At 37.5% G+C, this 13737-nt stretch overlaps 1 protein-coding gene across 1 annotated transcript in view; it reads right to left on the reverse strand.

Moving 5' to 3' along the window:
* Nucleotides 1-13737, reverse strand: part of HERC2 (HECT and RLD domain containing E3 ubiquitin protein ligase 2) — a 231524-nt gene that overhangs the window by 72671 nt on the left and 145116 nt on the right. Inside the window, 4 exon segments of the mRNA XM_007463762.1 lie at nt 424-567; nt 674-755; nt 2084-2195; nt 5364-5539. Of these exon segments, the coding sequence (XP_007463824.1) occupies nt 424-567; nt 674-755; nt 2084-2195; nt 5364-5539 (514 nt within the window).

A 13737-nucleotide genomic window follows, 5' to 3' on the forward strand; every position in this document is an offset into this window, starting at 1 on the left:
AATTTTTTTTTTAAATGGTTCTTTCTTATCACTGGAATTTACAGATACTGGGAATCTGATGAACATTACAGGCTCTTTCCCCAGAAAAGTAACACATATTTAAGCACAGAACATGATGACTGCAGAGATGCTATGAACCTGAGACCACAAGCTCCAAGATTAAAAGCCCCCTCCTTTGGTGAGGTATGCCCCACACGCCTGGAACGCCAGCAACCATTGGTCTCCAAGAAGCCTCGTGCAGCAACAATAATTAAACTCTAGACCACCTGGAGTTTTACATTAACCAACTTTTATTCCTAATAGTTAAGTAAAGTTTGAAAAAGAATGCAAAGACACTTTAGGGGAAATTGTTTACGGCCCCAGTTAATTACAGAGCACGAACAATAGACTTATCTGTGCACCAGTGCAAAGCCTGGCCCTTACCTGAGTGAACAGCCACCTTCTTGACCACGTAATTGCTGAGAGCTGTGATCTGTCGAGGAATGGGCACAGTCCCACTGGAGAGGCCCAGCCCCAGCCGGCCATTCGTGGCTTCTCCACAGGCATACACTTTCCCTTCCACTGTCACTGCAAGGAACAGGAGTGAGGAAAGGACTCACTTTTCACAATGCAACAACTATGTTTTCAGTCCTAAGCATCATTTAAAACTTTTTAAATATTAGAATAATCATACCTGCAAACAAACTTTTAGAACCACCAGCCACCTGTACTACATTTAAAGCAGACAGTGTCTCAGAGAATGAAGGAACTTTTATCTAAAACAAGAATTTTTTTAAAAGTAAAGGAGAAAAGAGAGAATGTTATTTACACTTTTAAAATTACAAGTAATCTTAGTAGATGGTACATAGAATTACTGTTAATTTACATGGTTATATTAACCAAAGAAGTTCTTGTCTCTTAGATATACACAAGTATTTTAAGGATGAAATGATATACTGAGATGGACTTTAAAATGAATAGGGGTGAGGCTGTGTAGAAAATAATGACAAAAATGTGACCATCTGCAACTGTTGAAGCTGGTACAGGGACAAGAGGACTCAGGTCCCTATTCTTTCTACCTGGGTACATCTGAACATATCCGTAATAAAAGGCAAAAAATAAAATATACATAATGTAAAGATATAAACAAACATTTGGTAAACTACATTTTATTTCAGGTCATGTCCTGCTCATTCTTGTTAATTCTAAGAAATTATACACTTAAATTTCCCATTAGAGATGGGTGTGATTTAATTTAAAATTATCAAAGCCCCTGTCTAAGAAGCCCTTTATGATTCCTATGTGTCAGAAAGTATCAAATAGTCACTACTACTGTGGAAGAAGGATGTTCATCCCAACCGTGAAGCGCCAACCTACCCTTCATGTGCAAACCCCAAAAAGGGCCATGCCCTCGGGGCCCCCTAGACAGCCCCCGTCACAGCTGAGGCTCCCAGAGCTCCTGGGCCTCACATATCTCCAAATGCAGGGCAGGGGCCTCAAAAACAGATGTAACTCGAGGCTGCTGAATTGCATAAGATTATTTTCATTGTACTAGAACCACAAGACTTAAAATGAATGAGTTCTAACTTTCCTTTTCAGCTTCTCGGCAATGAAGATAACAAGGGATCTTATGATGGGTGAAGTCTCATGCAATACTAAGTAGTGGAGATGCTCATCTGAAAAGAAACTGTTTCCAGACACTAAAATTTAGAGGAATCTGTTCCTCAGTTAAAAGCCACACTGAATTCAACTCTAGTTCAAATGCATCAATTGTTGTACCTACTCTTTAAAACATAATTAATACTCTACAATTTTTACCTCTGTGCTGGTCAAATCTTTTCAAAAGTGTATGTTCTAGTTTACAAAACAGCAATAATGCAACTATATCTAAAGTGCACTATTTTCCAAGGACAGAGGCTTCTCAGAAACTAAATTTGATAATGTCTGTGAGTTCATGTCAAGAATTACTTAAGAAAAGTCAACTTTAAAAACAACATATAAAAGGAAAGACCATTATAAAAACTTCAAGAAGCCTGGCTGTCGCTGGGCCTGTCTGGGCCTGAGCAGCACGGGGTGGCGAGGGCACGGGGTATCGGGCAGGTACCTTGGAGCCCTTCAGCCCTCCCAGCTGGTCCTTGTCATTCAGGCCCCACACAAACACTTTGGTTCTTATTGTAGCCGCTGATTCCAGACCTGCAGCCTTCTTTCTAATAAGGCTAATCAAAGGAAAAATAAAACAGAAATAGAGGTCAATCAGAGTAAAAAAATTTTTTAAATAAAAACAACCTCAAGCACACACTTTGCTGGTTACTATCAGAATCTCCTTTAAAGTTTTGTTTTAATTCAACAAAGCCTGAAGTATACACAGGAGTTAGTGTTCCAGAGGGTCAAAATTTCTAGATACCAGTATGCTACCTTTCAATACTAGAATTTAACCTTAGCTTTTTATTCTGGTAGAGATCTTCCCAAGAGACACTGTGCAGTTCTCTTTCTTCTTGTATACCAAATTGAACGTGACAGCTTTTACTGCTTTTACAGCAATTACCGCCCATCACCTTAACACACAGCTACTGCAGATGTAACTGGAGGGAATGTTGGTTAATGGCACCAAGAATCACCACCGGGACTGGCATTGTGTCCCTAACCTCAAACCCTGTTTGGTCATATTTTCCCCCCAAAGAAATAATAAAATGAATGTAGCCACGTGACCTCTGATGTACTCAAACACAAACACATGTCCCGAGGCAACATGTAAATTTCTTCCTTTACACCCTCTGCCCACTGTGCTTGCCAGCTGTGTTGGAGGAGGAGGTCCAAACCTCCATTCTGCCAGGGGAGGCCTGCCCAGCCCCCCAAGGCTCCTGAAACACAGGCCATCTCATTCATCCCATCTCCTGACCTGCCCTTGATGGGTTAAAAGTTTGATCAACAAAGTCCACACATTCTTCAAAATAAAATAAAAAATAAATTTAAAAAAATTTAAATGACAAAATCACAGCAACCGATGTTCATGCATTAAGTGTTAACTATACTGCTAACACTTGAGAAAAATGGCTATTGTTACTTCCAATTTGTTGTACATCAGAAATAAATTAGATTGAATCAATTAAAAAAAAAAAGTCCATCAATTCTTGAACACGATAAGAACACAAAGTACATGGAACAATGTTAGATTTGCTTGGTTGTCAGTTTTATGCCAGGTAGTAAGAACACTGCTGCTTCTGTGTTTGAGGTTTTAGCTTTTTGCTTTTGTTCTATTTTTAAAAGCTACAATAGACAACTGAAGACTCCAGAGATTAGCTTACAGATAGGTAAGATTTTTTAACGTGTTACATACTAATGAATATTTACTTTCAGGGATCAAAATTTTATGGTTTGGGGATAAAAAGGTAGGAAAACTCTCATCCCATACCAGGCAAAGGAGAGCAAGTATATGTACATTCTATTTGAAATACCTTGTAACACAGTGTTACTCAAAAGTATGTAGGGGATTCCACCAGTGTTGAGACATGTAAGGACTGGTACCATGTAAGCATCAGCAGGGGGAACAAATGCCAGCGGGTGGTCAGTGAGGGCACACCCTAGTTGGGGGCTTGCCCTGTGGGAGACTGCTTGGACCATTCATTAGTTATTAGCTCATCAATGATATTTGAAAGGAAAAAAAATTACATTCAAATATCTAGAATTTCTTTTGTGAATGTATCCAGCTGTGTAAAAGTTTCACCTATGAGTAAAGCTCAAACTTTTGTGGTTATTTCACATACATAGTACATGTACTAATTATATTTGCCCAATTCATTTTAGTAGCTACCGAATAAGAAAATGTGACTCTAGAATCCTTTCACTTAAAAATCCCAATGATTTAAGTGAAATGTCATCTTCCTCAATTAAATTAATGCATGCAGACACAAACAGTTTGAACTGTAACATATAGTATAACATATATTCTAGATAAGGTAGTGTTATAAGACTATTTTCTCTTCAACTTCTTTGCAAAGCTTCTGAAATGAAACAAGACAGGATCCAAGCCCAAGATCCCTAGAATGACCTGATTTATCACCACAGTGGCCATCTCTTCTTGATTAAGAGTATGTGCTTAATAGCAGTGCAGGGCCAAGCTCCTTTGTTTCAAAAGGACAGACTGCTCACGTCACACACTAGAAAGCACTCAGTGCTAAGGGCAGTGATCAGCAGAGCTCAACTGGCACTGCTACCTGCCTCTAGTGGACATCTGCAAGGACCCAGCTACACCAGCAATACAAGAGAAACACCTATCAACTTGGCAATTTCACTTTTAGCAATTTATTTGTGAAAAGAAAACTTATCTGAGGACAGTAATTGTTTGCACTGTTTGCTGCTGGGACGTAAACAGAGCTCAGAATAGACACTGCACATGAGCCCTCCATACAGGTCTTGGAATAAAAAGCAAATGTGCACAGACCTGGCAGACACCTTTCTTCACCCTTGGTATATGATGTTCCCCTGCCAACACCCCTTACTGCCCACTTTGCTTTGATGGGGGAGTTTTTCCTTGTTCTCCTGACAGCCCAATGCTCCTTTGCAGTCGCTCAAAGCACCAGGCCCTTCTCCTTCGTGCACTTCCCACAGCCATGAGGCCACTCTAATGTGTGTGAGTTTGTCTTGTTTTATTTAGCATGTTCACTACAGCATTCACAGGACAGAGAACAGGGTTTAGCCTCCAGTAGGTGTTCAATAAATATATGGTAGATGAATAAATACAGTAATAGTCATCACTACAGGGCTCATACAAAATAAGGAACTGAGTGAGTAAATGAGAATTTAATCATGAGATGAAATATTGCACAAAATAAAATTATACAACAGAAGACTAATGATACAGATATTCTAAAGATGGATGTTACTCATGGTTGCACAATAATGTAAATTTACTTCATGCCACTGAACTATACACTTAACTGGTTAAGATGGTAAGTTTATGTATATTTTATTGTAATAAAAAATTTTTAATTCAAAAGTTATTAATAAAATTCGTAACAAAAAAGGCTGTAAAATACATACCATACCACACTATCTCCAAAGGAAAACACAATTAGGGACAGATAAAAAAGAAAACTACAAGAATATATACCAAAATATTAACAGTAATATTTCAGGTAGAAAAATTAACATTTTTATTTTCCCTTTTAAGTGAATTTTTCTAAATACAATGTGTTTCCACATTAAATTTTTCCTAAAATTAAATTAAATCATATTTTTGAATATGATTTGAACATTAACTAATATTTAACAAATAGTCCTATGGGCACTAAACTATCCTCATTATGAGACACACTCCAATTAAACACTGGCTTTTGAAAGTGAGAGTTTGGGCATGAGTACCACCAACAGCAAACAGCTCTCACCTCCCACTGTTGCCTTTTTCGTCCTCTTCCTCCTCATTATCTGAAGCTAAGAAAGGAACTGCAGCCAAATCTTCCTCCTCCGCACGTATCCGTCCCAGCAGGATGAGACCATGGATTTTACAATCAATTCCTGAGCTCCTGCACTGCTTTATTGCAATTTCAATATACCTGTGATACTAGACACAAACACAGTAAGCTACAGAGTTTTCAGAATCAAACACATTAGATACTTTAACTGGGGAGAAGGACATATGAGACATGGAATGTGTGGGAAGTTAGAGCCCCTTTACTTAAGCTCTGGAAATACTAGGCAGGGTTGATGCAGGCACATATGAGTGGGGTTCGCTTTCAAAAGAAGTCGTTAATTCACCAAGGATGTCCATCCAAGGCATGGGACTCACAGTAATTTTCTTACTAAAATGAAATAGTATGATAGCCTTACTGAATGACTCCAAAACTTTTCTGTCTTAAAGCTTTCTTAAACCAAGATGATTAAGAAAGAGATTACGTGTCAGGTAGTCACAAAGGCTTCATAATTTTTAAAACATAATAAAAATACTTGATTACATACAAATTAGAGAAAACAATACAGAATCCCATAACCCCATCACCTAGTTCAACAATTATCAATGGATGACTGATTTTGTTCATATATGGATTATCATAAGAAAATTCCAGGCAGCATGTTGTTTCAAAACTTTAGTATGTATCACTGAAATACAGGCATTTAAAAAATATACCCACAGTACTGATAGCTAAATCAATAATCTTATATCATCTAAATGCTACCAGTGATCAAATTTTCTAATCATCTCATAAACATCTTTCTATTTTCGGCTTACCCAAATCGGAATCCAAACAGGATGCAACCTCCCTCTGTTACACCTTTGCCATTCATTTTTTAAAGTTGGCTCCCTGTCCCACAGAATGCCCCACCCCCTGTACTTGACATTCAGGGTATTCCTCTGTTCCTGTATATCATGTGAACAAAGACTGAAGCAGCAGGAAGCACACACATCACCAATGACTTCTTGTTGCCTCAATGGGCCCTAATCAAACCTTAAGATCTACCTATGATGTCACAGGAGGCACAGGTTGAGTGAAAAAGACAAATAGAGAAATGAAAAATTCTACAAGAAAAAGAGACCCTGTTTCTTTCTTTAGCAAGGGAAAACCAAGACAATGAAAAATTTTAATGAAGTGCAAAGTGCAGACACTGCCTGAATCACGATTCAGAGTAACCAACTACAAATGAACATTTATTGGATAATTGGGAAAATTTAAACATTGACTGGATATTTTATGATATTAAAGAAAAATTTTTCGGTGTGATGGCATTGTGGTTACATTTTTAAAGTCCTTGTTAGAAATGAATAATTGAAGTACTCACTACTGAAATAAGGCCATGTCTGGAGCTTGCTTTAACACCTCAAAAAAAAAGGGCAGGGGGCAGGGGGGACACATGGACGGAGTTTGTGAAACACAACTGGCAAAAATGTTGATAATCATTGAAACTAGGTGATAGGTTCATGGAAGATTCAGTATACTTACTATTTTCAGTTATGTTAGAAAATTCCTGTCACAAACCATTTTGATAGGAAAAGCAATGCTAGAAGAAAGAGTCCAGTAGCTTTACAGGAATGGTAATATTCTAGTTCTTAAGTTGGTTGGAGGGATGGAGAGTGGGCCTTGAATTTTCTGAATACTCACAATGCTTCATATTTCTCATATACATGAAATATACTATTCTGTGCTTCTCAAACATTATGTAATAAATTGTTTTGAACTGAAAATTTATTAAAATCAATACACCTTTTATGAATACCTATCTCAGTTACTGAATAAATTTCTGTGGTTATTGATTTACTTAAAATACAAAAAAAAAATTCAGTAGCATAATTAACAGACAAGCTACATTTCATTACCCAGCAATAAGTTAATAAAATGCACTAAAATGCAATATTATCTTTTCTCAGAAAAACTCAATAATATCTTCAATTTTCATCATTTGCCACTTTATTAATTTATTACCACCATTGGTATTAACTTAATTTATTACATGGTATTCCATAAAACAGTTTAATGACATTCAAGAATGAATGGTGTTCCAAAATTTTATTTATCGAAGATGGGAAGAAAATAAATAGAACAAAAACCTTCTGGTGTACCCAAGGGCCAGAGCATCAACTCTTAGACCTGGGGGAAAGTGTTGGTATGGTCCCATAGTCTCTAGATACAAGTTACCAACCTTCCACCTTGAAAAACTTAACCTATCGCTGACTGTGTATCAGCTTCTTTAACATAACACACTGGGATCACATGGAACTTGCCTGCCTTTATGTGGGCAGAAAAAAATAATAAAGCAATGATTCTTACCCAAGGAGGCAAAAGACCTGTACTCAGAAAACTATAAGATACTGATGAAAGAAATCAAAGACAACACAAACAGATGGAGAGATATACCATGTTCTTAGATTGGAAGAATCAATATTGTGAAAATGACTATACTACCCAAAGCAATCTACAGATCCAACGCAATCCACTTCAAATTACCAATGGCATTTTTCACAGCACTAGAACAAAAAATTTTACAGATTGTATGGAAACACAAAAGACCCTGAATAGCCAAAGCAATCTTGCAAAAGAAAAACAAAGCTGGAGGAACCAGGATCCCTGACTTCAGACTATACTACAAATCTACAGTAACCAAAACAGTATGGTACTGGCACAAAAAAACAGAAATACAGATCAATGGAACGGGATAGAAAGCCCAGAGATAAACCCACGCACCGATGGTCACCTAATCTATGACAAAGGAGGCAAGACTCTACAATGGAGAAAAGACAGTGTCTTTAATAAGTGGTGCTGGGAAAACTCGACACCTACATATAAAAGAATGAAATTAGAACACTCCCTAACACCATACACAAAAATAAACTCAAAATGGATTAAAGACCTAAATGTAAGGCTGGATTATTATAAAACTCTCAGAGGAAAACATAGGCAAAACAATCTTTGACATAAATCACAGCAAGATCTTTTTTGATCCACCTCCTAATGAAAATAAAAACAAAAATAAACAAATGGGACCTAATTAAACTCAAAAGGAAAGGAACAGCAAAGGAAACCATAAACAAAACAAAAAGACAACCGACAGAATGGGAGAAAATATTGGCATACAAAGCAATTAACAAGGGATTAATCTCCAAAATATACAAACAGCTCATGAAGCTCAATATCAAACAAACAAATAGCCCAATCAAAAAATGGGTGGAAGATCTAAAGAGACATTTCTCCAAAGAAGACATACAGATAGATGCGCAACAGGCACATGAAAAGATGCTCAATATCACTAATTATTAGACAAATGCAAATCAAAAATACAATGAGGTATCACCTCAAACTGGTCAAAATATCCATCATCAAAAAATCTACAAACAGTAAACGCTACAAAGGGTGTAGGGCAAAGGGAACCCTCCTACACTGGTGGTGGGAATGTAAATTGGTGCAGCCACTACGGAGAACAGTATGGAGGTTCCTTTAAAAGCTAAAAATAGAACTACCATATGGCCCAGCAATCCCACTCCTGGGCATATGTCCAGAGAAAACCATAATTTGAAAAGATACATGCACCCCTATCTTTACTGGAGCACTATTTACAATAGCCAGGACATGGAAGCAACATAAATGTCCGTCAAAACAGGAATGGATAAAGAAGATGTGGTACATATATACAATGGAATATAACTCAGCCATAAAAAAGAACAAAATAATGGCATTTGCAGCCAAGATGGATGTACCTAGAGATGGTCATACCAAGTGAAGTAAGTCAGACACAGAAAGACAAACATCATATGATATCACTTACATGTGGAATCTAAAATAAAAAGGGTACAAATGAACTTATTTACAAAAGAGTAGTAGAGTCATGGATGTAGAAAACAAACATAGTTACCAAGGGATAACGGGGGGAGGGATAAATTGGGAGACTGGGACTGACATACACACACTGCTATATATAAAATAGATAACTAATAAGAACCTGCTGTATAGCACAGGGAACTCTACTCAATACTCTGTAATGGCCTATATGGGAAAAGAATCTAAAAAAAAAGAGTGGATACATGTACATGTATAACTGATTCACTTTGCTGTACACCTGAAACTAACACACTGTAAGCCAACTGTACACCAATAAAAATTTTTTTAAAGTAATAAAGCAATGATTGGCAAACTGCATTTAATAATTTAAAAATAAACTCACTTATGATAAACTTTAGATGAATAAAAAGTCAACTATTTGGTATCTTTATCCACTATCATACCAATTAAATAAGTTCTCATGAGATAACGTATAGGTAGTTAAAAAAAGCTGCTTTAACCTGCGTTACTTTAAATGTATTTAATTTACTAAAATAGTGTTCACGTCTGTGTGGAAAGATTTACTGGAAGATTTAAAAGGCAGTCTCACTGATCTGTAATATGTACTGTTTAAAAGAACCTTCACTGATTCTCTCAGACAGAATTTTCAGGAGATAAAATTAACTTGGATTCATTTTGAAATTTTCCTTATTACCAAATTAAAGGTATGAAAACAAAAAAGCAATTTCCAGTGTCACACGTATGGTCAGAAAGAACTATTGCAATAGTAACAGATATTTAATGTGGATAACACAATGCTAAATGCACAAAGCACCCTGACATGCTTGGCAATGACTTTTGCCAAGAGCTTTTTACCCCTGCTTCTTACCAAAGACAGTGAGGAAGAAATTTGTTTTGTTTTCTTTTCAAGCTGATCTGATAAGCAACAAATTCAAGTTGTATACATGTCAAATCTTAAAATAAATACAATTATTTAATTAAGGGGGAAAATATGGGCTCAATGTTATTATAGAGATGGTCAAAAAAAGGCAACTCCATTGTCATTTGCAAACCATCAAAAAGGAACACTATGGGAGAATGGCCAAGATGGCAGAGTAGAAGGACACTAAGCTCACCTCTTTTCACAAGCACAATAAAATCACATCAATCTGCAGAACAACTATCGTTGAAAAAGACTGACACTTACTAGAAAAGATCCTCTACAGCTAAAGACATAAAGATGGACCACAGCAAGACTGGTAGGACAGTCAGGCTCATGATATAATTAAATCCCATACCCCCCAGGGTTGGCAACTCACAAATTGGATAATAATTATATTACAGAGGTTCTCCAACAGGAGTGAGAGTTCTGAGCCCCACATCATGCTCCCCAGCCTGGGGGTCTGGCACTGGGAAGAGGAACCCTGAGAGCATCTGACTTTGAAGATCAGCAGGGGCTTGACTGGAGGAGCTCCAGAGGACTGGGGGAAATAGAGACTTCACTCATAAAGGGTGCATGCAAAATCTCACATGCACCAGGACCAAGAGCAGAAGCAGCAATTTGATAGGTATCTGGGCCAGATCTACTTCCTAGTCTTGGAGGGTCTCCTGGGGAGGCAGGGGGAGGCTGTGGCCCACACTGGGGGCATAGACACTAGTGGCAGATATATCAGGAGAATATTCATCTGCATGAGCTCTCCTGGAGGCTGACATTCTGGCACCAAGACCTGGCCCCACCCACCAGGCTCTAGGCTCCAATGCTGGAACACCTCAGGATAAACAACAAACTAGGTGCAGAAACAGCCATCAGCAGACAGACTGCCTAAAGACTTCCTGAGCCCACAGCTGCCTCTATACATGGTTTTGCCCACCAAAGGACCAAGACCCAACTCAACCTACCAGGGGACAGGCACCAGCCCCACCTGCCAGGAATCTCACTCACTCAACTATCTAGACCAGCCTCACTCACCAGAGGTCAGATACCAGAAGCAAGAAAACGACAGTCCTTCAGCCAACAGACCAAGTCTGCAAATGCAGGCCAGACCCTACCCTGGAACCAGCTGGCCCGTGGCCCTTCCTTGGATAATGAGAAGGAACTGCACTGCTGGGAGGCATAGGACGTCTCTTACAGAGGGCCACTTCTCCAAGGATGAGAAGCAGAACCAACCTACCACATACATAAAAATACAAATAGCAATTTAAACAAAATGAAGCAACAGGATTATGTTTCAGACGAAGTAACAAGATAAAATGCCAGAAGAAAAACTAAGTGACGTCGAGGCAACCTACCCAAGAAAGAGTTCAGAGTAATGATCATAAAGATGATGAAAGAACTCAGAAGGAGAAAAGATGCACAGAGCGAGAAATTAGAAGTTTTTAAATAAAGAATTAGAAAATATACAGAACAACCAAACAGAATTAAGGAATGCAATAAGTGAACTGAAAAATATACTAGAAGGAATCAACAGTAGCCTAAATGAGGCAGAAGAATGGATTAGTGAGCTAGAAGACAGAGTACTGGAAATCACTGCTACCAAATAGAAAAAGAGAACAAAAAGAAATGAGGAGAGTTTAAGAGACCAGTAGGACGATGACAAACACATAAATATTCATATTATAGGAGGGTCCCAGAAGAAGAGAGAGAGAAAGGACTTGATAAAATATCTGAAGAGATAATAGCTGAAAACTTACCTAAGCTGGGAAAGGAAAAAGTCAACCAAGTCCAGGAAGCACAGAGAGTCCCATATAGGATTAACCGGCAGAGGAATACACAAGGACTATTGTCATAAAAATGAAAAAATTAAAAGATAAAGAGAGAATATTAAAAGTAACAAGGGAAAAGCAAAAAACAACACACAAGGGAATCCTATAAGGCTATCAGCTGATTTTTCAGCAAAACCTCTGCAGACCAGAAGGGAATACACAATATAAAGTAATGAAAGAGAAGAACCTATAACCAAGAATATTCTACACTGCAAGGCTCTCACTGAGATTTGATGAAGAAAACAAAAGCTTTACAGACAAGTAAAAGCTAAAAGAATTCAGGAACATCAAACCAGCTTTACAGCAAATGCTAAAGGAACTTCTCTAGGTGAAAAAGAAAAGGACACAACTAGAAACAAGAAAATTACAAAATGGAAAAGCTCACTGGTAAAGGCAAACATACAGTAGGAAATCATTCACACACAAAGCTAGTTGGGAGGTTAAAAGACAAAAGGAGTAAAATCATCTGTACCCACAATAAGGGTTTAAGGGATAGACAAAACAATTAGATGTAAAATATGAATTCAAAAGCAGTGACCATGAGGGGAGAAGAGTACAAATGCAGGGTATCTAAAATGCATTTGAAATTAAGAGATCAGCAACTTAAAACAAGCACATATTTAACTAGACTGCTGTACAAAAACCTCATAGTAACCACAAAACAAAAATCTGTAATAGAAATACACACAAAAAAGAAAAAGGAATGCAAAATAACACTAAAGATATACAACAAATCAGAAGAGAACAAAAGAAGAAAGGGGAAAAAGAAGACCTACAAAAACAAATCCAAAACAATTAGCAAAACGGCAATAGGAACATACATATGGATAAATACCTTAAATGTAAACGGACTAAATGCTCCAACCAAAAGACACAGACTGACTGAATGGAAACAAAAACACGACCCATATATTTGCTGCCTCTAGGAGACTCACTTCAGATCTAGAGACACATACAAACTGAAAATGAGGGGAAGAAATGTTATATCTTCTTCAATCCAAGGAAGTACAACAACTGTAAATATATATACACCCAACAGGGAAGCATCTCGATATATAAGGCAAACATTAACAGACATAAAAGGAGAAATGGACAGTAACACAATAACAGTGGGGGACTTTAATACCCCACCTTCGTTAGTGGACAGATCACCCAGACAGAAAATCAATAAGGAAACACAGGCTTTAAATGACATATTAGACCAGAGGGGCTTAATTGATATTTATAAAGCATTCTACCTGAGAGTAGCAGAATACACATTCTTTTCAAGTGCACATGGAACATTCTCCAGGATAGATGACATGCTAGGCCACAAAGCAAGCCTCGGTAAATTTAAGAAAACTGAAATAATAGCAAGCATCTTTTACGACCACAACACTATGAGATTAGAAATCAACAAGAAAACAACTGCAAAAAAACAAGGATGTGGAGGCTGAACAACATGCTACTAAACAGCCAGTGGATCACTGAAGAAATCAAGGAGGAAATCAGAAAATACCTACAGACAAATGAAAATAAAAACATGATGATCCAAAACCTATGAGACGCAGCAAAGCAATTCTAAGAGGGGAGTTCTCAAATAAACAACAAACCTTATGCCTAAAGCAAACAGAGAAACAAGAACAAACAAAAGCCAAAGTTAGGAGAAGAAAAGAAATCATAAAGATCAGAGCAGAAATAAATGAAATAGAGACTAAAAATACCAATAGAAAAGATCAATGAAACTACAAGCTGGTCCTCTGAAAACATA

Source organism: Lipotes vexillifer, unplaced genomic scaffold (assembly GCF_000442215.2).
Source record: "Lipotes vexillifer unplaced genomic scaffold, Lipotes_vexillifer_v1.1 scaffold200, whole genome shotgun sequence".
Classification (NCBI taxonomy): domain Eukaryota; kingdom Metazoa; phylum Chordata; class Mammalia; order Artiodactyla; family Lipotidae; genus Lipotes; species Lipotes vexillifer.